Raw genomic sequence first — 25125 nt, forward strand, 5'->3', positions numbered from 1 at the left:
TCTGCAAGCTCCATCAGCAGTTGCTTCAGGGTTGCTGCTATCACTAGCAGCCCCTTATTGATGCTTGTGACTACAAGTGAGCATAGACACCAAGAAATTGTTCAGTGTTAAAGCCTGTAATTTATATCCTGACCTGTAGCAGATTTCTCAAAAACAGTGTAAGGAAAGTAGACCTGGCAAGATTTTTGGTAACGCAAAGCATGTCAAGTTGTACTGTAAAAAGAGTAGAGAACGATGCTTCAGATTTCCATTCCCTTTATTGCCAACAGATTGATATTTTAAATGCCAAGGTCCAAAAAAAATGTTGGTAATAAATACTTCACTTTAGGCTGTAATAAATAAAAAAATTATTAACAAGGAATGCACTTTGCCAGCCCCAAGTGTGGGTATTTTTTAAAAATAACAGAAAAAGTATGGCCATAGTTCACAGTTAAGCAGCCAGAAGCTGCTTATTACAGCTATTCCACAACAACGGAGCTCTCCCTTCCCTCCCTTTCCAGACGTGTATTCACAGCTTAACTCCATCAGAAATGCTTTCTTACAGAGGAAGCAGTCACACTCTGAGCAGAGTTCAAGTCAGAAATATCTTTAACACACAAACACGAAGCAAGGAAAGCTATGGTCCAAATATCCCCTTGTAAAACTCTTTTAGTCCAACAGTAGGTTTAGGCTTCTAATAGATGTGTGCCCAGCACACTAGGACAGTCAAGTTTTCGTACCACAACACATCCATCATCAACATATGCTCCACCATCTCCACTGTAGATTTCACAGTGAACAAGAGGGTCTGTTTGGTTTAACAGTCAGTCCCTTCAGTTACATCGCTGCAGCAGCATGTTCAGAGCATATTCTATTCTGTGTTTTAGTTCCAGTGAGCATCCAGAAACCAGAAGAGTTGTCAGATGAAACGTTGTGGATATCCTCTCTTCATTGATGTAGGTAAGAAGATACTCCTCACTCTGATTGCAAATGATGATTTTTGTGTGATCATGATAGAAGTTCACCTGTAAAAGAGAAGCAAGTTCCTGCTTGTATACTTTCTCCTCTAACATCCCTGGCATTTATCTAGGTTTCTTGCAATAAAGTATTTCAGAAACGTTTTCTCCAGGGATGCTACCAAACTTACTTGAAACGTGCCATCATTGAAGAGCATCATTAATGCTTTATCGGATTTAAGCCATTGTAAGAGGTAAAGCCTGGGCCTGCGTACATCTGTTAGGCTGGGCAAGTCTCCTCCCTGAAAAAGGGAGCAGACATCATGTTAAACATTCAGTTCACATTTAATGTATTTTTACAGCTCAAGGCCCAGAATATGCTGAACTTACATCCATGAGGTTCTCTTCCATGTAATGAGAGAAATACTTCAGTACAGTTACTTGGCTAATGAATTGTTGAGGAGCCTCTGTGGCTGTGAAGACAGAGCACTGCCCTAGCTCAGCATAGTAGTGAACTGTCCTGTAAAAGGAGAAAAAGTAAGGAGATTAGAGGTGAAAAAAAGCATTTCATGTTTAAACCACCTTAGTGAGTTGTTGGTTTTGTAATTGTACTTACTTTTTGTCTGGCAGAAGACTCATATGTGCCCCATTGTTGAAAAGGACACCAACTGTGTGATCTGACAGCTGGTAGCCAAAGCCATACTTGTTAGAGTAGTCCACCCATTTTGTAACCCACTGGAAGGATGCTGTCAGCTGTTCTTTGGGAATGCTGTCTGCTTCTGGCATGTTCTCCAGACACCGTCTCAACACCCTTGCAACTGTATCAGCAACACTTCCCATGGTACTGTCTTCCAGGCCTTAAAGAGAAGGATTATTAGACTGACAGAAGTGCACAGAGAACCAGCCTTCATTCTAAACTTTTCAGTTATCTAGACTGTAATTTTAACAAGTTTAGCCTTTATGGCTTTCCAGTTTTAATTCTTCCAAAGTATTGGCTGTAAAATTTAGAGCATCAAAAATAGGGGGTGGGGGGAAAGCAGCTGTTTGTTTCAAGTTTTTAAGCCTGAGAGAGACATGAAGAAAGTAAAGGTGGGATTTAGAATTAGAGATTACATTTTGCTGCACTTACATTCACTGCTACTGCTGCAGCTTCCCAAAGTTCCTCTGACTATCATCCGAATAGAGTCTCCAATCTGCCTAGTTTCTGGCAACACTCCAGGCTTCACTACAGTTGTGATAAGAGGCTGAATCTCCTGGAAGAGATGCCAGACATGTAAACATCAAACATAACACAAGCCAAGGCCTATATACAGGTTTTGCATGGCTCTCCTGTTTCTCAAATGATAAATTCTAGGGAAACTGGTATTAGTGTTTCCAGCAAGTATAAAGAGTTGCTGTTAGACTAAGCTTAAAGAAGCAAGCCAGGTCTTTCCATTCTTTAGATCTCCAATTTGCATCTTACACACTACTAATCAGTTCTGTGTTCTCCTGCCCTAGAACAGCTGTGTGCAGCTCTAAACACCAAATGGTAGGAATGAGATCTCAGCAATTTATTCTTTAAGAAGTCCTAGTTAATCACAAACTGAAGTCCTGTATTTGGAATATTGGGAAAGAGCACCTGGCAGACAAGTTACCACACAGATGACAATGGAGTCTAGGCAGATACTATAATTACACTCAAAAGCCAAAATTGATAGTCTCCCTACAAAGGCTACTATACCTTGGTGAAGCTTGGTTAAGCCCTCTTAAAGCAACTCTGCAAATCATTTAAGCTTGATTATGCTGTGTACAGCCCCAGCTCTGATATCCAAGTCAAATATAATTTAATTACAGCTACTCCACCCAACTGTTATTGTATTTGAATTGAACTGCACTTGCATTTACCTCTTCTGTTCTGTGTTTGTGGTGCTGCTGGGTTATTGATGTCTTCTTCAAATCATGCCGGAGCTTGTAGATTTCTTCATCTTCTTTAGCTAATCTGTCTGTAATACAGGAAAAAATACTTAGTTGCATATGAAAGTGCTGTTCCATTACAGAAAGCCTAAGAAGCTGGCTGCAGAATGTGCACTGTCTCCCTCCAGTAGTTCCTTCTGAACCTGCCAGTCTCCCAGAACAGCAGTGCCATTATACACAGATCATGAAGAGACTAAATTTTAATAGACATTACAGAACAACAGATGGCCAGTATAGATTGTTAGTATGCCATAAGAAGCACGCACTTATGTAAGTTGGTGTAGGTTGTAGGCTACTGTCTATAGTTACTGACAGAGAGGTCAAAACTAACCCAGGGAAGCTCCGAGACATAAATACAAGTGCTCGATTGCTATCTCATAGTTATATATTACTAGCATGACAGTGATGGCATGGAGATAAGTTTCAAGTGTAGCTACAAATCCACTTACTGTGTGTGTCAAAGTATCTGGCTTTATCCTTTTTACCACCAAAGAGAGCAGCAGCGGCTTTTTTGAAGAAGTTTTTAGCAGGACTTGATAAATGGAAATCAGGAACAGTGTGACAACAGCTAGCAGACAGCCTATCAGGTGTAAAGCCCTGTGGAAGTGAGAAACAAAAAATAATTTTTAGACCAGAGTGCATTTTTAGGGGGAATATTTTTTTTCAGCCAGAAAACAGTACAAACCTGTAAGAAAAATTCGTGTTGAATTATTTCATCTAAACTGGGCCGATCTTCAGGATTTTTTGACAACATGCTAGCTATTAAGTGTTTCGCAGGTGCCAAGAGAGATGAAGGCAGGCTGTATCTTGCCTCCCTTATACATCTGTATGTTTCTTTAAGATTTGTGGTCTCAAACGGGGGTCTTCCCAATAGCATTGTATACCTGTTTAAAAGGCAAAGGAAAAGAATTGGTTTTATGGTTTGGGGTTTTTTTTTGTTGGTTGGTTTGGGGCAGGGGGAGGAGGTGGGGTGGGGGGGTTGTTTTTCAGTTTGTTTTTTGTTTTGGGGGTGTGTGCAGGGGAGTTTGTTGGGTTTTGGTGGTTTTTTTTTTTTTTTTTTTTTTTTTTTTACACCCACCCACAATGCTTGTCTACAACTATTGAAAAGGCATTGTTTGTCTCCCAACAAAAAGGTGAGTTTCTGCACTTGGGCTACACATGTATAAAAGGCTCCAAACTGATGTAGTACTGCATCCCCTTTGAACTCTTAAAAGCTTAAGCCAGTGACAGAAATATTTCATTTCAAAGGCAGTGAAGTACTTACATTACACAGCCTAAGGCCCAGATGTCAGATTCACAGCCGTGTCCTTGTTTGTTGAGGACTTCTGGAGAGAGGTAATTTGGTGTGCCACATATTGTTCTGCAAATCAAAGAGACCACAGAGCCTGTTAGTATTTTAGATAGAAAGAGCAGAGAAACTATTTTTCATAGCGCAGGTTTTCTTCTCAAGTTTGGACAAGAACTTAAGACTCCTAAAGAGGAGCTGGATGAATGTTAATAGTAGATGTGTTTCATGGTGCCTTCATGATACAGGAATAGCAGACTTGTATCTGTGCTAGTAGTCAGTCAAATGCCTCTGGCATTTGCTGTTATGCTTTTCTCTGAGTATTTAAATAAGTCAAAGCTCAGCAGCCCATTTTCTAGAAGGGGAAAGCTTGATCCTAGAAGCAATTAGCTTTTTCTGTGGAACAGGATTTCTCATTTCTAGATGAATTTGACTTCATTTACTACCAGACTTTACATTTCTTGATGCTCCTACCTCCTCCTGTGCTCCAGGGGTTCCAGCCTAGCTGCCAAGCCAAAGTCACCCAGTTTTAGTTCCATGTTCTCATTAATGAAGAAGTTACCTAGCAGACAGAGAAATTCTAGTTAGTCCTTTTCTTGCAAGGTTGGAATGCATTTGCCACAGGTGCTGAGTCATACTTTGTTCAAAGCCAGAAGCTAGCCAAGATTTTTTTTTTTAAAGTAGGAATGCTTAATGTCATCCCTTAAGCACTCCCAAGTTTCCACTGAAAAGTAAGTCAGGCTGAGCTAATTTTATTAAGCTATCACCATACAAACAGAAAGTGGTACAATGGTGACAGGGCTGGAAGAGTGTTTTGAAGCTGGTGAGGTGCAGAACTTACCTAGTTTAAGATCCCGGTGCAAGATTTCCTGTTCATGAAGATACTTTAGCCCTGACACAATTTGCCTGAGGTAGTATCGTACTTCTGGTTCTGTCAATACCTTCCTTGCTTTTAAGATGTGAGCCATTGACTGCAGAGGAAAAACAAAGGCAGAAAAATGTTACTGATTATTCACACACAAGATTCACCTTAAGCAAAAGTAAATAAATGTATGGAGAAACAACAACTAAAGAGGCCACAAAAAATACCTTTTACACATCACACATTTAAATTAGGTGCAGATTCCAGGTAAGTAAATACTGGATTTCTCCCAGCTGATGCTCACCCTTCTACTGCAGTACTCCAGAAGAATATAAATATTCTCTCTGTCTTCAAAGTAGTGGTAAAACTGCACAACGTGTCTATGATTAAGCATTCTGTGCAGCTCAATCTCTTTATCAATCTGAAGAGACAAGTGGGGGGAGGGGAAAGCATTATTAGCCTTGCGTCCACACGGTTAAGAAGGCAGCTCTATCAGAACCATTTCAGGCAAAGGGCCAGGCAATCCAGCACACAAAGAGAGTTTGACGAGAGAAAAATAGAGTCATTCACGGACACACACCTTTTCCCTTTGATGAGGTTTCGCTACTCTGCTGTGAGGAATGATTTTCGCAGCATAAACTTTATTTGTTGTCAAATCTGTCATCTCATAACACTTGGCGAATCCACCCTAGAGAGACACACAAGAAAAAAGCAATTACAGCAGGTATGAAAGAAGTCCCACACTTAGTCATTCACCAGCTCAGGCATTAGTCAAGGAGCGCGACTTCCTTCGCACAGGACAATGCGGGGACAGCTCTGCGGCTCGTCGCCTCTCTGAGCGGTCGCGCTACGACTGCCCCCCGCCCCGCACGCAACACCGAAGCCATTTCTGCAGGCTGGCCCGAGCCGATGGCACGGCCCCGCTCGCGTTCCGCGGCGGAGACGAATCGGGGACAGGAGCGGTGCCCGGACCCACCGCGCCGGCAGCGGGGCAGCCCCCGGCCGGCAGCGCGGGGCGCTCCCGCCGAGCACAGCGGCCGCTCCGCACCGCGCTCCACCGAGGAGAGAGGCCGGCCCGGCCGCCGCCCGGGAGGGCACGGGGCCCGCCGCAGTCGTTACCTTTCCGAGCACCTTGCCGCGGCAGTAGCGCTTCCCCGTCGTGGGGTCGGTTATAATCCGGGAGACCTCGGCGGCGGGGTGGGCGTGCTGGTGCGGCGGGGGCTCCTCCGCCTTCTTCCTCCGCGACTCGCCGCCGGCCCCTCTGCCCAGCGCAGCCTCGCAGCACTTGGCGGCACCGCCGCCGCCGCCCGGCGGGGAGGCGATCGTCCGCAGTAGCTCCATCCCCGCGCCCCGCCGGCTGCACTCGCCCAGCTCCGCCACCCCTACCCGCCCGCTGCCGACGGCAGCGCCCCGGCCCGCCCTTTATATAAGGGCGCAGGCTCCGCCCCGGCGCTGAGGGCCGGCCCGGGCCGGCCCCGCCCCGCCCCTCCCCGCCCCGCCCCTCCCCGCCCCGCCCCGCCGGCCGGCCGAGGCGAGCTGGGCCGGTGCAGGCCGTTGCGTCCTGCCCTGCGCGGCCGTGCGGGAGCGGCGGGGCGGGAGCAGCATCCCGGAGCGGGGGTAACCCCCGCTGGAGGCCTCGAGGGGCCGGGCTGGGTGGCTTTCAGGTCGGCCTGTAACGCGCTGCAGCTGCGGCGGCCGCTCTGCGCACCGCAGCCCCCCTGGGTGGGCGCCCGGCGAGGGGGGCCTCATCCCGCCGTGAGCCCTCCGGTTTGGGCCGTGGCTGCTCGCGGGGCGGCGGCGGTTCCCGGTAGACGATCGGTGCTGTGGCCTGTGTGTCCGTCGCAGCACATGAGGAAAGGAAGGAGTTTTCCCCACACACACTTAAAGCAGCCCCACCGCAGCGGGGAGCCAGGGCCTGTGCTTTACCTCGGCGCGGAGCTGGGGCCCGTGGCCTGGCTTAGAGGGTGCCAGTCCCTGGGGTGCAGGCCCCAGTGCAAAGGAGCTACCCTGGAGCTACCCTGTCCTTGCTTTTGCATGGAGAACCCATGACACCCCCCAGAGCTGCCTGAAAACAGCCAGCTCTGAGAACTTTCACACAAGCAGAAACATTGCGAATGCACATACATTAATTTTGATGACCCCTGAAGGCAATTGTACTTCAGGACCTCTGGTCTAGATGTTTGTGTACAGGCAATTGTGGAGAGTGAAGCATGTATACGGCAGAAAAGTTTTGAAATGTGGAATAGTTTTGCATTTCTCCCATTCTGAAGATGCAAAACCACTGAAGTTTGTTACTTCCTTGGTTTGTTACACATTTCTGAAGCATTATTTGCTTGTTGGCACACAGTAAGAATACTTCTACTCACTTGCATTTCTGGTAAAAATCAAAGTCTAGTTGATTTGATACAAACAACTCTCAGAGCGTATAACTGTATAAATTATTTCAGTGTCAGATGCTGAACATCCCTCATTTCAGATCTTAAAATAACAGCAAAATATACTTATTTTACAGTACGTTGTCAACATCAGGATGCATGCTTTATCAGACCTGCCCCCCCCAAAAAAAAAAAAAACACAAAACAAGACAAAACAAACCAGCAAAGGTGCAGAGCAGCTTCAGTTCCCCTACATAAGTATTGCATTTATGAAGGTAGCAGTGCTCAGGTGTCAAGTATGTTGGATTGTGTACACTCTACTTCTACCCACCTGCAATTTTCTACTACATATGTGCTTCTACATGCAGGTGTCTTAATTCCTACCTCACTGTGGAAAGTCTACTCAAGTCATATTAGTATTACTAGTGATTAACTATAGGGATAGAGATAAAAACAAGAGATAAAACTGGGATACACAAACAGGAGTCAGACCTGTGCCCGCTCAAACCTTAGCCTTGCAAGTTCTGGCTTCCCAGGTGAATATTGTTTCCCTCATTCAATTTCACTTTCTCCAAATTAGTATCCGTTATTGCAAAGTAAGTTACTTAACATAAACAAGATTTCTCGGTGCTTTATTTTCTGTCCGTAAATTGCTTCGGTCTGCTGTGCTGAAAGGCATACGGGGAAAGGGGACAACAGGCAGAACAGACGTACACGTTTCCCCTCCACTGGGAAGAAATGGTACTACACATGGTAAAAAGCGAATTTAAGAAAAACAGGATTTGTCTGGTACAGGTTTAGAGGAGATTGTTAAATTTGACTTTAAGAGGACACAAGCACATGGTTAAAGCTGAATACACAAAGCGTTCTGCTAAGCAAGACTAGAACTATTTTTTCTCACCTACTTTGCTGAAGCAAAGTCTTTAAGCTGTGCTTCCTCTGCATTACAAAAGGCCATGAGGCTGCCTGGCTGCCCAGTGCAGCCTGTTCTGTTACTTGAAGACTGCTTCTCCAACTTTGGCACAGCTAGCATTTACAGAGCATTTACCTAACCCTATCTCAAGGTGCCAGGTTTACCATACTATTCATTGCAAGGTTTTACAAAGGAAAAGCTGTTGCAAGGATAAGGATTTTTGACAGCATTCTTAGCCCCAATGATGAATTGTGTTTCTGCCCTTTCTGCCTCTGAATTTGCTCCTTCCTATTTCCTCTTCTCCAGTCATTCCACTGGCTTGCAAGTCCTTCCCTGCCTTCTAAGTCCAAATTTGCACAACTCATCAAGTAACGTTAGACGTAGGTACCAAGTTCAACATGTAAGTGCTCCAGAGGCCTCTAAAAGCTTATGTGCTGGCACTTACATTTCTTACACTTATATTCCTTAGCTTCTGTGGAGAGCTACCTTATATTTTGTAATTGATGTATTTCACTTTTTCCTTCTGAAGGTGTTCTCTTGGATAAAACAACATTAATGCAAAGGCTTGAAACTGACTCTGTCATACCTTGCAAGAGGAAAGCCGTCCTAGCCAGTGCTCTGTAATGTCCCACTTTTTCTTTCATCAGCAGTGCTCAAGTATACCTGCAGTCTGCATGAGAAGCTCATTTGCAAGCTAGCTAAGATAGCAGCAGCTCTGTAGCTAGATCAGTATGCAGCGCTGCAGTTATCCTGCCAAGAAACAGGGCAAACATAGCCTGAACTCAGGCTTCAGACATGCATTCTGTCTTTGGCTCTAGAAAAAAAGTAATCCCTTATCCCTACAGCTTCATTTTGACACAAATGCACAGCTTTTTCATAAAAGCCTGATTATCAGGGGCCGAGAAAGGCTAGGTGTGCATAAATCCCTGGGTCATATGAAGAACGGGAATTTAACAAAGTCGTAAAGTGGCCCAATTACAGGCTCATGGGAAGGTCTTGGCAGGAACCGCTCATTCTTACTCTATCATTGGGGAAAAGAGGTATCTGAAGACATAAATTTCCAGAAAGAAGTGCATTAATTCCTGGATGTACAGCTCCCTGCGTATTACAGAGTCTTGCACTGTGTTTATGGCCATGAATTTGCCAGGGCAACCAAGTCTTTAAGTGAAATCAGTATCAGCGCCATCTACCTGACCTCCAGGCTGCCCCGCAGCTAACTTCCCGCGGTGCCACCAACACACTTCTCCATCAGCAGTGTGCCAGTCGGAGCCCCTCACTAAGCTCCTACAGTCACACGCACCGACAGCCCTGCAGTCCCTCAGGTGGCAGCCCACACTGCTTTGGCAGGCAGAGATGGCCTTTTAGCCTCTTGCCTTGATTTCTGCGGCCAGCGCCTCTGCGTTCCTGCCTCAAGCGAGCTGTCGGCGGGACCACGTTTTCCACTTAGCCGGTCATGGAGTGCCCTCAGCTGCTGATAGGAAGTTATGACAGTTTGTCCAAAAAAGCACATTCGACTTAAAGCTAGGACAAACGATTGAGCTCCACAAACAGCGTTGTCACTGGAATACATACCAAAATATGTGGGTGATAAAAATTAAGCAGCTTCTTTCTAGAACATCGCCCTATAGAAACTGTGTTATTAAAACCGTGGGTTTTACACAAAGTGCTTCATGATTCTTTGTGACCTGTCAGAGAGAATAGTTATTGACTGGAGAAACTATTGCTAATCTTACTGTATTTTAGTGATTGACTACGTCGCATTTCACCTCTTGACTTTCTCCTTAGCTCATCCCGCTCCTTTTGTTCTTCTGGTTTAAACTTTCATACCCCACCAGCTCCACACAAGCCATTTCCCACCACCCCATACAGGTCTGTATGTACTCTGCTTTTGTGTTTCACGTTTTCCAGGTTCTCCAGGGCACTTGCTGTTGTGCTTCCAGTGAAGTATTCATTTCACAGCCTGCAGGGTATCTAGCATAGGAAGCCTCACCAAATAAAGTATAAAACATAAAAGCCAAACTAGATACAGAACTAAACATTTGCTCTGATGCTGCCATGCAGTTTCAGTGTCTCACTTCCCTTGCAGGATTTTATTGTCACAGATCATCCTCACCCACAGGTGTGATACCATTTGTCCTCCCTAACTCACTGCAGAGCTAGTGCAAAGCACTTGTTTCTGCTATAATTCATGTATTTGTTTCCTTTGCTTGAAGTTTGGCAAAGTTTCCAAAGACCTGAATTCCTTCGGAGTTTCATTTGAAGTGATCTACTAATTAAAAAGCAGGCATACTACCAAGAGCTTAAGGCAATCATATGCTTTCCCAGAAAAATCTCCAGAAAAAAGTGTGTTTAGCTTAGTGGTCACATAGGCTGTGCTAGTTTTTGGTTCTTTCTGGGGTGGTACCAAGGTCTGTTCCCATCCTGCTGGTTCAGTGTGGGTTCCCTGGAACCAGCAGGAAGGCAGGGCTGCAGTTGTGGGGGTTATAAGATCCTGTATTAGGTCCCCAAAGGCACAAAACTCCTCCTGTTTCCTAGGGTTTAATGAGTACGTACATGGTCAGGGTGGATGGATGGCTCTCAAAGTTGTTCCCCAAGTACAAAGATCAGGTATGGGAAATAATACAGCGCAAATCAAGTGTCAGTGTGTCAAGTGAAGACAGTGCCAGGGAAACTCAGCTTTCTCTTATCCCTCACTGCTCTCACACTCCTTCACTGTCCTGTTTGGGCTGATTTCAGCTTAATGTTAGGCACTAGCCCTTGCACTCAGGAAGTGCAGTAACATCTTCATACAGCGCCTACTTCTAAAAGTGAAGTCAGGCCACAGGTTTGCACACTGTGGTATTTTTCTCATTTAGTTTTTTCACGGCTTGACTTGTTTTTCTTGCATGTCCCAGACCAAAACAAATATACTAACCTCAAAGTTAAAGTACTGCAAAATTAAAGGCTCTAAAGCCTTTGCCTTTACCTCTAAAGATTGATCAAAATTTTTACTCTAAACTTTGCAAAGTTAATAACTGAGAATGTGTTTGCACAGACAATACTGTCAGATACATTGTTTCATTCAATGAGATTCTCTAAGGCCTCTATTTGCCCCCCTTGAAATGCACTGGGGAGAACAAAGAGTGTCAACTGTACCACCCATACATTAACATAATGACCACAAATACATGTGAATACTTCATGTAGTGTCCTGTAGGAATGACACCCACTCTGCCTCTGCCTACAGAGTGAAGCTCCTGAGTGCTCCCTTAGTCAAAGAGTATCTGTCCACAAGATGTTTAGTGACATATCCTGGCATTCTGGCCATCCATCCTGCCAGCAGCAGCTTTTTCTAGATGTTGCTTCTGCTGAAGCACTGGTGATTTTCAGTATGCCGTTGAAGGTGTTTGGGACTTCATGAGACCAGGGCTTAAGATACCACACCATAGTGTTATAATGGTTATGCCCAGAATTAGCCTGCCTCCCATGTAAAATACCACCAGACCCATTATGCAGCTGCATCAATCATGCAGAAGGAACAAAGGTCTGTGTGATGGTAAAGCGTCATGTCCAGTATTAGGGACACTTGGCTTCGTACCTGAGGAACAATTGGAGTAGTGTTTTGTGCCTCAAAAAGAACTGCCTAGAATATTATATTTTTTTTATAGCCCTTGTCAGCACCCTAATACCTTTAAACCTCCTTGTTAAAGGAAGTAATGCCAAAGGGTAGTCAAAATCCTCTAAATGGGACAGAGTTCACTACTTCAGTTAGTTCCCCTTCTTGCTGTCCCTTTCCTTTTCCAATTTCAGTCTTCAGCTCCTGCAGGACACAGGACAGGAGACAATCTCCTACCAGTTGGGCTAGGCACTTATTCTCTTTCTATGGGTAGGAAAGCATTTTCCTGAATTCACAGAGCAGAAGTCAGTGTTACTGGTGCTTAAATAACACAGACAACACAGGAACAGAATTATAAGATACATGAGGTAAGAGCCCATGTCACAGGTTGTCTCCATGACACTCCTTCCTGTCAAGAACAACCATATCTGTTTTTCATGCACATGTTGCCAGTAACTAGATATGTACATGCCACTTCTGACCATATATTACAAACATGAAGCGCAAAAGAGGAGAACAAGTATTTAGGAGGTTGAAAGCATTTGTTGCCTTGTTTTCCACAATTAACTGTGCCTGTAGAACAAAACAGCTACAAAGAACTAAGTGTTCTGGCAGACAGGAGTACAAGTCATTATTCCTAACCCTCAACAGTTGTGTATAATGTTCAAGCTCAGCAAGACAGTGATGCCGATCTTACGCATGCCTAGATATAGAACTACTCTGGGAAGTTAGAGTTGAAGGTAGAGGAGTTGATGGTCTACAGAAAAATTAGTTACTAGGTAATTTCATGCAATCCAGTGCTTCTTTTCAGCACTGCAGGTACTACAGAGGCTCTTTGCTACCAAAGCAAGACATGCCAGAAGAAATCCTGAATAGAGCAGAAGAGATAGCTTGCTCAGGAAGCAAAAGTGAGCTGAAAGCTGCTTTTGTCAGAGCCAAGTGAAGCAACCACATCATTTGTGAAAGAAGGGTATCCTGTGCTCTTTTGGCTGTTGGGATTAGATTAAAACCATTTAACATTTATTGCCTTTCCTAGATTTCTTCTATCCACCACTGACATCAAATCAACAGGCTTTAACAAAAGCAACATAGAAAGAAGAGTAAGCATCATATGCTACTATCAAAATCTTTGTTCATCACACACAACATGACAGAGACATTCTGGGGAAAGCTTCTGAGAACTATGTTTGCCGATAAGCTGTTTTCTGTCTGGCATATATTAGAAGTTTTTCTAAGTGTTTCTTACCTCCATTTTGTATTATATGTAAATCACTACAGCTTTTCCAGGTAACAGTGCTTTCTGTATTTATGTAAATATTTAAAAGTGACTGGCACTACATTTAGGTTATTTGAGTTACACTTGTCTTGACTGCTAATATGAAGAGTTGAAGCACGTCATTAGCAAAGTCAGTGTACCAACACCCCCCCCCCCCCCAAAATCACACACAAAAAATGACTTGTAATGAAAGTTATCTAGGAAATTGAGACATACCAAATCCAGTCTGCTGGCATCTTTAAGAACAGACATGAAAGCAGGTGGTTTTTTAGATGGATAAAAGAAAAGATGAACAAAAAGCATGCCCTAAATAGCTAGGTGTGAAAGTGAAAATCCCTACTAGATTTTTTTCCCAGCAATTCACTTTGATCTTTTTGTTCTAGCATCCTTTTCTGATTTAAGCTATTATTAGCATCAGCCACCCAAGGAAGGTAGGTAGGCCAGTGCAGTACCTTCCTCCTCCTGAGCTTAGCTGCACAGTCCACCAGTGGCCAAAGACCTTGGGCAGTTATTGTACCTCTGCTTCTTTGACTAGGAAAGCCAGTACCTTGAATAAAGCTCCTCATCAGTACGAAGAAAAAAAAGCCAGGGAAGATACTTGACAAGTGCAAAAAAAGCCAGAACTATGACTGAAAATACTGCCCTCTAAACAAGGAGAATGTGTCTGGGTGCAGTCACTGACTCCACAGATGGGACACACACTGGGGAGTAAAAAAATATATATTTATACATATAAATAAATATATATACATATACAATATAAATGTGCCTCCCAGCACCATCGCAGATGCTTTCCTGCACACCTGCATTAAGAAGAGGAAGTCAGGAAAGGGAAAGGAGAAGTCCCTGAAAGGGAAAATGAGAGATGAGTTCTACAGCTACAAACTGACCCAGGTATTTTGCCCAGAACAGGGGATGTTTTGGGAGAGGTTAGTTTTATCTAATCTTTAGCTCTGTTTCAAATTGACATTTTAACAGGTTTGGGATGTGGAGTCTCAGTTGACCTTTGATGTTCTGTATTACTTAACATGGAGCAGGTTATTTTTTAAGTTTAGAGAGCAGTTACTATTGGCTCAGATCAACCACAGCGAATTTATGGTGTAACAAATACATTACACTTTCTTGTCTGAAGTCCGTAGTCATATTTCACAGCAAATGCAAAATAATGCAGAAAGATAATGCTTAGCTGAACTTATGACAGGGTAAAAATATGAACACAAGTAGTTATTGTGCTCTGTGATGCCAAGAGAAGCTGTGGTACCTGGCAAAGAGCAAGCCTTCAGAAAGGAAGTAAATAAAATATTGCAAATACAAGTTTAGCAACAGGATGTGATAGCTCAGCCCACAACATGGATTATTGAACTTCTGAGATGGGGCTGAGTTAATTTTAGCTCTCATTTCAAGCAGAGCAGGGCACTTCCTCCAGTGAAAGAATAGCAGTGACCTTCACAGCAAACTGTGAGGTTTCTTCTATCGAAGTCTGCATTTAGCTTTAGAAGAACCTGCTTCTATTTTAGACTCCCAGGAGGGCTGGAGTGCTGAAAAACCTGTCTATTTTTTTTAGATACATCAATCTGAGTAAATAAAAAATATTACCTTTCCCTGGTCTAGTTTATGTCTTCAGATTCTTATGGCAGAGACACTATCCCCACAAGCATGCTGATTTTTTTCTTAGTTAAGTAGCTCGTTGCTCTTAACCTTAAACGACAGATTTGAGAACCATGGAATCAGCAAATTTCTGACTAACAGACTTGGACAGCTTTCTGTCATCTGTCAAATGGTGACAGGGACTCACAGTCCAAGTAATACCCAATTGATAAATGAAATATATGAAGGAAATCCTCCAATACTCACTTGCATGAAACATAGCGGTTTTTAAAAATTAGAGCTTTGTTTTACTGCCCTTTGGCTCCTTGTTGATGCCATTTCTGGTTAGACATACAGTGCTTAAAGAAACACAGTTGCTTCTAGAAGAACAATACTGCTTGAGAGGGGCAGAAAGGAAGTGAGCAGCTTTAAAAAGTCGAGTGATGAGAAACTGCCCTTCCAGCAGTCAGTTTCAGGGTTGTTCACACTAGTATGTGCTTTGCAAAAAACAGGAAAAGGTCACCTAAGTAGAAAACAATGTGGTGAGTGTTATTTTGCAGCTGCCTTGGACTGCTTTAAAAAGAGATACCAAGACAATAAATATACATGACCATTTGCGGTTGGAACAGGTGTTTTCAAACATACTTCAGTCCCACACAGAGCACTGCATCAAAAACCTACTTTAAAGCTATCCCAAGTTCAGTTAGACTGGTTCCTAAGCGTTTCTTTGTATGGAAAGAAGCAAAACAGACAAACTGCTTAACAAGGTCTCTGGCCAAGAAATGCAGTTGTCCAAGTTTATACAGTTTAAGAACTGCAGACTTTGTTGGATTCAGACCCAGGCTTACCAGGTTATTTTCCCCTGTCAACTCAATGCACAGAAATATTTGTCACGAGTCTGCCAGCAGAGCTCCTTCTCCTCACAGACCTTGCCATGCCTGACAGTATTTGCTACGTACTGGAGGATCTCCTTCATCTTTACCAAAACAGCTCTAATTCAGACTCAGAGAAATTTCTTATTTTCTTCTATCACTGTTGCCCATAGATTACTTACCGAGACTTTTCATAGTGACGAACTCAATGCATAGTCTTATCACTGATGAGAACAAAAAACTGTTCAAAGGGAAAAATAAAACAGACTGCATTGTATCCTGTACTGAAGAAAAAAGGCAAAGACACCTGGAATTTGCATTGGACTGACATTCATTCCTCATTGAGAAAGAGACTCAGCTATTGGGAATTCTTTGCTAGAACTGATGGGAGAAAACTTTGGGAATAATGATTCTGTCCCCTAATCTTTTCCTGCTTCCTCCATCTGTGACTGTTCTTTTGTTGGGTTTTCTTGGATTTGGTTGTTTTGGTTTTGTTTTAAAATCCTGATATTAATCTATTTTACCTTCTCTTAGTCACTGCATCCTTCTTATAATTTCTGGTTGGGTGATACCCTGGGCTTCACTAATTTCTTAAGCTAAGCTGGTGTGGTGGTGCATCTTGCCCCTTCCCCTGGGCTGCTCTGTGATCTCAGGAATCCCCCACAGGCTTAGCCTCTGCATAATGAGTTGGGTGGTTAAGCAGCCCTTGACCATACCAGAAAATCTTGCATGGCTGAGGTGGGGAATGGTGCTGGCAGTACCAGAAACATTCTTTATCTGCATAGTAATATCCTCTGACATCCTTGAAACACTCCTTATGTGAATCTGAGTGGTACAGTACCACCATCACTGAAATTTTGAAATTTTCAGTAATTACAGACTGAGATTGTGGCCATGATGGAAATTTGCTGTTCACTAAAGCAAATAATCTTTGACCCTATGAACAGTGTTCCTAAGTGAGGGCCCCTGGACTGCAGTGGGCTCTGAACAGCACCTCCTTCGGAGTGGGATGCCTCTCAGAGCTCATAAACTCCCAAGTCTGTGAAGTTAGGAGGACTATCATGGAAAGCTGGTGATGGAGCCTAAGCTGATACCCCCAGTCCTTGAGGCTCAACCCTTTGCTCATTGAGAATTACAAAGGCATTCAGGATGAATATTCCACTGAACTTGAGGGGAACTTTTAACTGATATGCCTTTGTGTATTTTGATATATCTATTTCTATATACACACACACATCTATTCTTTTGTGTCTGTGTGCATGTGTGTGTGAATTGATTTAGATATCCTGTAACAAGTATAGTCTTGGATTTGTAATTAAGTCACTTCTCTGATTGTAGTAAATCCCATTGATCCACTTTGTAAATTAGTCAATGATTAAGTGCTACTAAAATCTTGTGGTCAAATTTAAAATGGGAATAAACCTTAGACATCATTTAGATACAAACTGTTATCCTAGTCTGAGACTAGGACTGGACCTGGCCACACCTAAACTCCATCAAGAGTTTAGAAAGCAAGGGGTCCACTCTGTACCTTATGACTCAACAGGAGGGTTTCCCTTACCCTTTTATGTCTTTAGTCTCTGTGTAAAGCACTCCAGCTTAATTTTAATTTGATTCTTCTTTGTGTGATTTACACAATAAGTAATGGAGTGAACCTTGCCATCAAACTTTTTGAAGTCTCACTCCCCGAAATTCATGTTAAAACTATTTTGCTAATACCTTTGATGGTGATTTTTTAAGTGACCTAAACCACTCACTTGCAACAACTGGCCTCCATGAATCAGTCTCTCAGGCAGCTCTCAGATGCTCCTCTGCAGCCTAAACCCTTTCCAGCAGCTACCTGGGGCTCTCTCCCACTTGCATTAATTCAACCTGTTCACTTTGCTCTGTAACCAAGTTAAAAAAGAAGCATCTTCAAGTGGAGAGAAAGTCACACCCAGCAGCAGTCCTGGGTAAAAGCTTAAAACCAGCATTGCGACCATCAGGAAACAGAAAATGTGGAAGCATACAGAAAATTAAGCTTATGGCGAGAGGAAGGGAGAGTAATCATGTTGTATAGCCAGTAGAAAGAATAAAACTATGCAATAAAACCAGGGGAAATACTATATTAGAAGCAAGAAGTTGATGCAAACATTAAGCTAGATGCAATCTAAGGTTAACAGGTTTAGGAACAAATGGATGCAAGTCATCTTGCTTGAAGTAATTCCAGTAATTCCTAGGTGCGCTCTCCCTCCCCGCTCTCTGAGAAGGAACAACAGGCTCCTGAGATACTGCATCAAGCAGCATTTACTGAATTACAACAGGTTTAGAAAGAGAATATTATGGGTGGAGAAAGTGCACACCTCAATAAATAGCAACAGGCTCAGGAACTGGCACTCATGTTGTTCCGTGAACACTAATTATACAGCAGCTTGTTCTGTGGGCATCATCATCCTGTGCCTCATGAACCAGCCGTTTGATCAAGGGAACAAAGCAGGACCTGTGAGGGAGTTGAGATACTCTCCAAGTAACAGTTACGAAGATACTCATCCACTGCATGTTATCTCAACAGATTTGATTCATTAATGTTCCAGTTAGTTACAGGGGAGAAGTGATAATAAAAATCTGTCACCTGCTTTGTAATCAGATAGAAATTATGATCGACTCCTTTCTCATGGACTGCAAAAGACTGATTCAGAAATGAAAGTTTTAAGGTGTTTATCCGTAGTTACACTTTCTTGTATGCCTTGTGGCTAAGACCAGCATTTTTCTCCCAAACCGGAGAGAAAGCTTTACACCCACAGAGATGTGCTGACTGATCTGCTCTGGACATCCAAATTACATTATACCAGAGCCGGAGACAGTGTGTGCACAGGCAACTGGAGCACAGCTCTCTAGCCATGGAGGATGCAAAGCAATTAATCATGAAACTCATCTGTCTGTCTGGAGTTAACCACAGGCTGAGTTCATTTGTTGTGCAGGGGAGGGATAGGAAGGATCTTCTTTCTGAATGCAAAATACTTTTTTTTTAACCATTAAAGAGGACCTTATTTCAGACAGTATGAGAACGGAATAAGTAATGATATATACTCTTTCCATAACTCTGCTGAGTTCTAGATCAGGTAAACTTCTGGTCCTTTCTTCTGGCACTGCTTCTTCCAGGTCCACAACTATGACCTCCCATCACCTCCCTGCAACCAAACTGGTGTACGCTGGCACCATTTGGCAGATTCCTGATGGAGCCATCCCCCATGCACCCAGGGCTGCAGTTCAATTGGCTACAGCCAGCAACTCCCAAGCGCCTGCTAAAAAGAACATTGAAAATTCTTTAGCAGAAAAAAACCCACATAATGCAAAGGAAAAGAAAAGAATATTAAGAGACTCTGCAAGTGGTTTTTATCTAAAGGCAAATAGGTGTAATTTTTACCCCCAGACTTTTTGGGTTACGGCAATCCCCAAAAGAGTGACTCCCTGCTCCCCAAGACAGTGATTCCCCTGGATATCTCTCTCTTCAGATTTCTTCCTAACAGTGATTGCTTTAGGCAGACATAATGGCTTCAAAACGAGCTGAATTGCCATGCCATTTAAGTGTTTCCCCAGAGGAGTGAATGACAGTTCATCTCCAGGTCTAGGTGTACGATGCTTGGCAAAGCTGCTTCCAAGCAAGTCCGATAAATACATCCAGCTACCATTTAAAAACTGATCATTGTTACCCTCGTGAACAATTAACATGTAATTAAAAATCCATTAGATCACACCACAAAACTCCCACATTTGTAGAACCTCCCTCAGGCACAAGGAATTCATCTGTGCTCAGTTTCTAAAGAAAATACACCTTTTTGTGAAAGCTATAACTGTAAATGTGAGTAAACCATTCTTCTCCCATCCATGGGAGGGCTGTATTACTTTTTTTTCTGACAATAAGTGTACAGGACAGAACCACTAGTAATTTTTCTGTCTTCCCATAAATCATTCCAAATGTTGAGCACACCTGTGTCAGCCCACCCTCCCCTTCTGCAGCTTATCAGGAAGTGCAAGCACTTCCAGGGTGAAAACACCAGAGGTTTCTCTTTCTGAACACTTTCCTCCGAGCAAGAAAGCCAGTGTCCATTCTCCTGCTCTGGTGCCTGGAAATAGCAAAGGCAGGCAGGCAGCTTAAGCAAAGCCTGAGTATTTTCAGCTGCCTGTTTTGCAAATAGGGCACAGTGCTTCTCGTGCTTCTCCTTACTGTGAAGCACAGCACATCTCTGCCTCTCTACGTTCAAGTGGAACGTTGCACTGAGATGCAGAACATGGCATGTGCATTGTTTCCTCCTTGACTGGCAGGTCAGAGAGGAGAGTATACTTCTGTCCTCACAAATGGCTCATGCTCATGTAATTAATCATCCCAGTGCCCATGGGTCAGATATTTCTTTAATTTTAATGCCGCCAAACAACTCAACTGTTTTCCATCTCCTTACATGAATTATGTGAACTGTGACTGATAGAAGCCAAAGCAATTTAATGATTTACTGTCTTTTCTTAGCCAGCAATGTTTATACAGATCCTGAGGGAAGATTAAAGGAAGTTTTTTCAATCAGAAGTGTTAAAAATTGTAGCTTGGTGTTACAGGTGCAATTTTAGCTTACAATTGACTATACTTACCTTTCTTTCCAATACACAAAAGGTAGTATCAGGGATATAAGCCCTACTTCTGTTTTGATTATCTGTCTGTCCGAATGCATTTGGTGCTCAAATGGATCTCATATGGCTTAAACTATACCAGGAGAAAAAACAAGCAAGATTTAGAGGGCCTGACACAATATTTTCATGACAAATATTGCTATCAAGAAGACACTGTACAGACAGAAGTACATAGAATTCAAAGAAGGGAAAAGGAGACACAACAGGAGATTAAAAACAAAGCAGTGACATCTACTAAATATTTCCAGGTTCCACCTTTCACAGATGTTACAGAATACCTTTTATGAGAAATAAACTACTTTTCCTATAGGGTTTACTTCATGAGGTAGTGCTTACAAAATTAACAGAGAAATGTTCCTATGAGGCTGACTAGAAAGATAGCAAGAAGTGCTCATACTTTACTACCAGCAAAGCAACTTGCAGTTCTATTTTAAACTGTACATCTGCAGGCTATCACCTCCACCTAATCCTGGAAAAAGTCATACTCAGAGCAGATAGTGTTTGGCAAGAATGGCCCCAGGCAAAGCATTCACCCACTGCAAGAATCACTAGGGATTTCTCTGCAAGTAACACTCAAAATCAAAAGTAAGCCCATATTTTCTGGGACATGTCTCAGCAGTAATGCCACATTAAGGATAATGATTTTGTGTTAGAATGTGCACTCACTCCTGGATTAGTGATCATTTATTTAGAGGCTGCCTTATTATGGAATATGGCTACAGCTACAGTCTACATGTTGCTGTTACAAGGGGAATTTCCAACTCTTATAAATAGATATTATTTTGGAGACACATGAGCTTTCAAGGGTAATCAGCTTTAATTTCAAAATTTTCTATTGCAGAGAATCTTTGAGTCAGAAAGCCTTTGAAAATGAAGCAGTTCCCAAGCAATTCTTAGCTTCCAATGTAATTATCTCCTTAGCAGGTAGCTTTCACAAACATTGAATGTGTTTTTTGAAGGCACAGCCACCCACAGTTAGGAGGGAGATTCCAGTCCTCTCCCCCAAGGTCAGTTACCCCTGCTCCCTCCTACACCAATGCCCTAAGCTTTTCTCACATTTAGAAGAAAATATACAGAAAAACAAGGTACTACAAAGAATTGCTGTAAAAGTTTCATTTTTTTCAGCCTCCTAAACTTCTTAGAGCAGTGTCTTCCAGACTTTCATGCTCATCACTCAGACAAGTATTTTTGTAAAGGTAAACTGCAGCTGAAACAGGTAATAGCACCTCTTCATAAGTTTTAAGAAATAAAACATTAAAACATTGTCACAGACAAATGTTAATTTTTAACTAAAAGGTTTGTATCACATTCTCCTAGTATCTTCTAAAATCAAAAGGAAAGAAAGCAGAGCAGCTATTTATATGGCAGCTAATAGATTATTTTCCATTCAGATAAGAAGCCACTACATTTTTATGCCTGTTCAAGGTTGTTTTCCTTAATAACAGCTCTATTAAACTCATACTGTGTCTGAATTGTCGCATCATTGTGGGTAACAGTCTAAGTGTTTGAATTTTTCATATTTTTGAAAGAGGAACTTATTGAAAAACAAATATCTACATTTAGATCATACACTTAGATTCCACAAGTGAGGTGGAAAAAATTAATAGAGGAGCAGCTGGTTGTACAGTTTTAATATCATGTATTTGCTTTAAAAATACAATGCTGTTGTATGCATTTATTAACCATTTTCAAGTTGTATACATTACCTCAGTTTCTGATTTCAGCTTCTTCAGTCATTCAAGACACAGAGGTGGTTTTGTCCTGTGGTATATAACTGTTTACACTTTCTTTATATAAAGGCATTTATTTTCCTCTTTTCCCTTTTCAGTATTTCCAAGTCAAAATTGTACTGTTCAAGTCCCTTTAAGATGTGCCATTTTTGATGAATCACAAATTCTCGGTAAAAGCAGGAAGAGGTATTTCTAACTTTCACTGGCACGGAGAGGCAGCCCACCTGCTAGCATCAGGCGCCTGCTCCCTTACACCACCCACACTTCAAAGCAGAGCATTAAAGACTCAGTGTTGAGTTCTGTGTTTTCATACATCCCTAAGCCTGCTGGACTACTGTGACAGAAGTGTTAAAACACTTTGGAAATATTCAGCAATACTAATCCAGAGTTACAGTAGGATATTACTGTGGGGAAAAAAAAATAATTAGTTGGCTTTGAGCAAGAGGGTAGAACAGCATCTAGCTGTTGCTGTACAGCTGCTGCTCTGTATATGGGCTCAGCATGCTGGCTGGGGCTCCCCAGAGTCTGGGCAAGGATGAGCTTGGGTAAACCAGCAGAAGTAGTTTTCTGGACATCTCCTCTGGAAAGAGACAGTGGATTTAGAGACATGACTCTCCAAGTGAAACTGGTGGCATTGCTAAGGGGTTCCTTTTCAATGTGGGCCCAATATGATCACAGCAGTCACAACAACTAGCCCTACATTTAATCACTTTAACTGATTTTCCACCTGTCCCCAGCACTTTGGAAAACACTGATTAACATACACTTGCAATGTTCATGCAATATCCCTCGGTCATCAAAACACAGAACAACTTTAATACACATTATTAAACAGGTGCTGAGAATCTGAGAAATAATCACTGTTTGACACGTGCAATCCTGTTTATTGCAGTGGATTATAAATGAGAATGAGGTCTGGTGTTGGGGTCTGCAGCGGGTCTGCAGACAAGTTAGTTGACTTCAAAGACTTAGCCGTGTACCTTTAAGACAGCCACAAATCGTCAGGTATGTAAACAGGGTGTGAAGAATCTCGGAACTTAGAACCGCAGCATACAGCAAACAGCAAGCAAGAAGAAGGACACAAAAACCTATCAGGGTTTAACACTTGTACTGTCTAAGATATATAAATAGTTTGTATAAACAATAAAGGCCATTTTGGTCTGAACCCAGCCACGCAGACACATAGTGTTTTTTTCAGTCTGCTTTGACTTGCGTCACCACATTTGGTGACCCTGACATGCCGATGTGATCCCAGTAAAGGGTATCAAAAAGAGACCCTGAGACTGTGCTGATGTGACCCCGGTGAGGGGTGCCAGGAGCCGATCCTGAGGCTCTGACCAGTGGGTTGCTGAGGAGGCAGAGCCTGGTGAAGCGGAGTAGCACAGCGAGCGGCTGCGAGATCCCGGGAGAACGTGACACGGGTAAGGTGAGCCACCAGCGACAGCATGGGGAGTAACTTATCTAAAGAAGATACCATGGTGCTATCAATGTGGAAATTAGTATTAGAGAAGCGTGGAAATACTTTAGATGGGCTTCGGTTAAAAGAGATGTTATTGTGGGCCAAAACACATGGAGTGGAAGTGTCCCCCGCGACTGCTTTTAGTGTGTCGACCTGGGACAATTTAGGATTAACACTGTTAGAAGCTCTGGAGAAAGGGGACAAAAAGGCACCGGGGCTTTTGCTTACATGGGGACTGCTTAGATATGTTGTAGGGGGCTTAAAAAATCCGCAAGACGCAAATGGGGGCTTGCAAAATCAGCAAAATGCGACTGGGGGCTTGCAGAGTCTGCAAGACACGAGTGGGAGCTTAAAAAGTCAGCAAAATGCGAGCGGGGGCTTGCAAAGTCCTCAAGACGCAAGAGGGGGCTTAAAAAGTCAGCCAAATGAGAATGAGGGTACATCGTTCAAACCTCCCCTGTATCCCCGTCCAGAATGCAGGCAAGAGGATGAGGGGGTGGGGGAGGGGGAGAGTCTGTGTCCTTTACCAGACGCCACTCCTCAATGCCCCGAATCCCCTAAATCTCTCCAACTGCATCGACTTATACTCGATACCGATTCCGATTCTGAGGACGACAAGCAGAAACCTCAGCGGACCGGTCCCAGCCCCCCTGACTCCCCCCCACATTTGTGCCAGCCCACACTCCTTCCTCCCTTGGCTCCGGCCCTGCCCGCGCAGGATGGAAATGCCGAAAACCCGGATTCGGGTCCCGCTACGACAACGTTATCACTCACAGGCAATGAAGAAGGTGGAGGTGGTAAAAATCCAGTTTCCAGTGGTACAGTAATGACGTGTGACCCTCGCCGATTTTGGCAGGCTATAAGAGATGGGGCGTTAAGAGACTGGAACTGTGGTTTAGTAAAATTGATAGGCGGACCGCTCCTTATCTGCCTACTCCTTCGCACCGCACGCACATCCTATCGTACTGGGAGATGCAGCTGGCGGTAATCCTCACGTTCATACACCATTTGCTTGGAAAGTAGTACAGGACTTGCAAAAAACTGTTTTGCGATGCGGAGTGACTGTGTTCTGTCATGCGGAAAAGCTGTCTATAATCTACTGTATTATAGTGGTTGAAATGTATTTCGCTCTTTAAAAAAAAAAAAAAGGAATAATAGTATTGTACGGAACAGAGACAGTGGGTTGTGTTGACATTGATAATGTGCAGTTTTGGCCTTGCTTTGATGATGTGCAGCTGAGATCCTGCAGCAAAGAGTTAAATGACTTTAAGGGAGTATGAGAAAGAACTAGGATGAGACAGAAGCAAAGGAGGAATGTGATCTCACCCCTAGAAGATAAGGAAACAGCATGAACAGTAGAGAGTAGCCTATAGTGAACAGCACTAAGGAAAGTGTTGTAGGAATTTGCCTGATCACTCAAACTATTCATGAGCAGCTTGCTGAGTTAAGAAAAAATGTACAGGCCATAAAGATTGAGAATGGGTTAACGGACTGGCTACAGAGTTTAGGAATTACTGGATGGTTAAAAGATTTGTTTCTGCATGGGATAACGGTATTAATTGCCATTGTAATCTTTTTAATGATATTGGGCTGTGTGTGGAGTTGCTTTACGAGAATTATG

The 25125-nt window shown here is 43.1% G+C and overlaps 1 protein-coding gene across 1 annotated transcript; it reads right to left on the reverse strand.

The window, feature by feature from the left end:
• Positions 1–238: 238 nt before the first annotated feature.
• On the reverse strand, positions 239–6438 carry PLK2 (polo like kinase 2). Its single transcript, XM_080372946.1, has 14 exons — positions 6155–6438; positions 5616–5723; positions 5340–5456; positions 5015–5144; positions 4648–4735; positions 4153–4248; positions 3574–3772; positions 3338–3485; positions 2820–2917; positions 2065–2188; positions 1552–1792; positions 1326–1455; positions 1127–1237; positions 239–1004 (listed from the first exon to the last, which is right to left on the reverse strand). The coding sequence occupies exons 1-14, from the start codon at positions 6374–6376 to the stop codon at positions 813–815; spliced, it is 2004 nt and encodes a 667-aa protein (XP_080229072.1). The 5' UTR covers positions 6377–6438; the 3' UTR covers positions 239–812.
• Positions 6439–25125: the final 18687 nt, after the last annotated feature.

This window comes from Falco punctatus (genome assembly GCF_963210335.1).
Source record: "Falco punctatus genome assembly, chromosome: Z".
Classification (NCBI taxonomy): domain Eukaryota; kingdom Metazoa; phylum Chordata; class Aves; order Falconiformes; family Falconidae; genus Falco; species Falco punctatus.

Coding starts and splice junctions, on each gene's coding strand:
- PLK2 (XM_080372946.1), bottom strand. CDS start 6,376: ATGGAGCTACTGCGGACGATCGCCTCCCCGCCGGGCGGCGGCGGCGGT. Junction 3,773..4,152: donor TGGGCCTTAGGCTGTGTAAT/GTAAGTACTTCA, acceptor CCTTTTAAACAG/GTATACAATGCTATTGGGAA. Junction 2,918..3,337: donor CAGATACTTTGACACACACA/GTAAGTGGATTT, acceptor CCTGTATTACAG/ACAGATTAGCTAAAGAAGAT.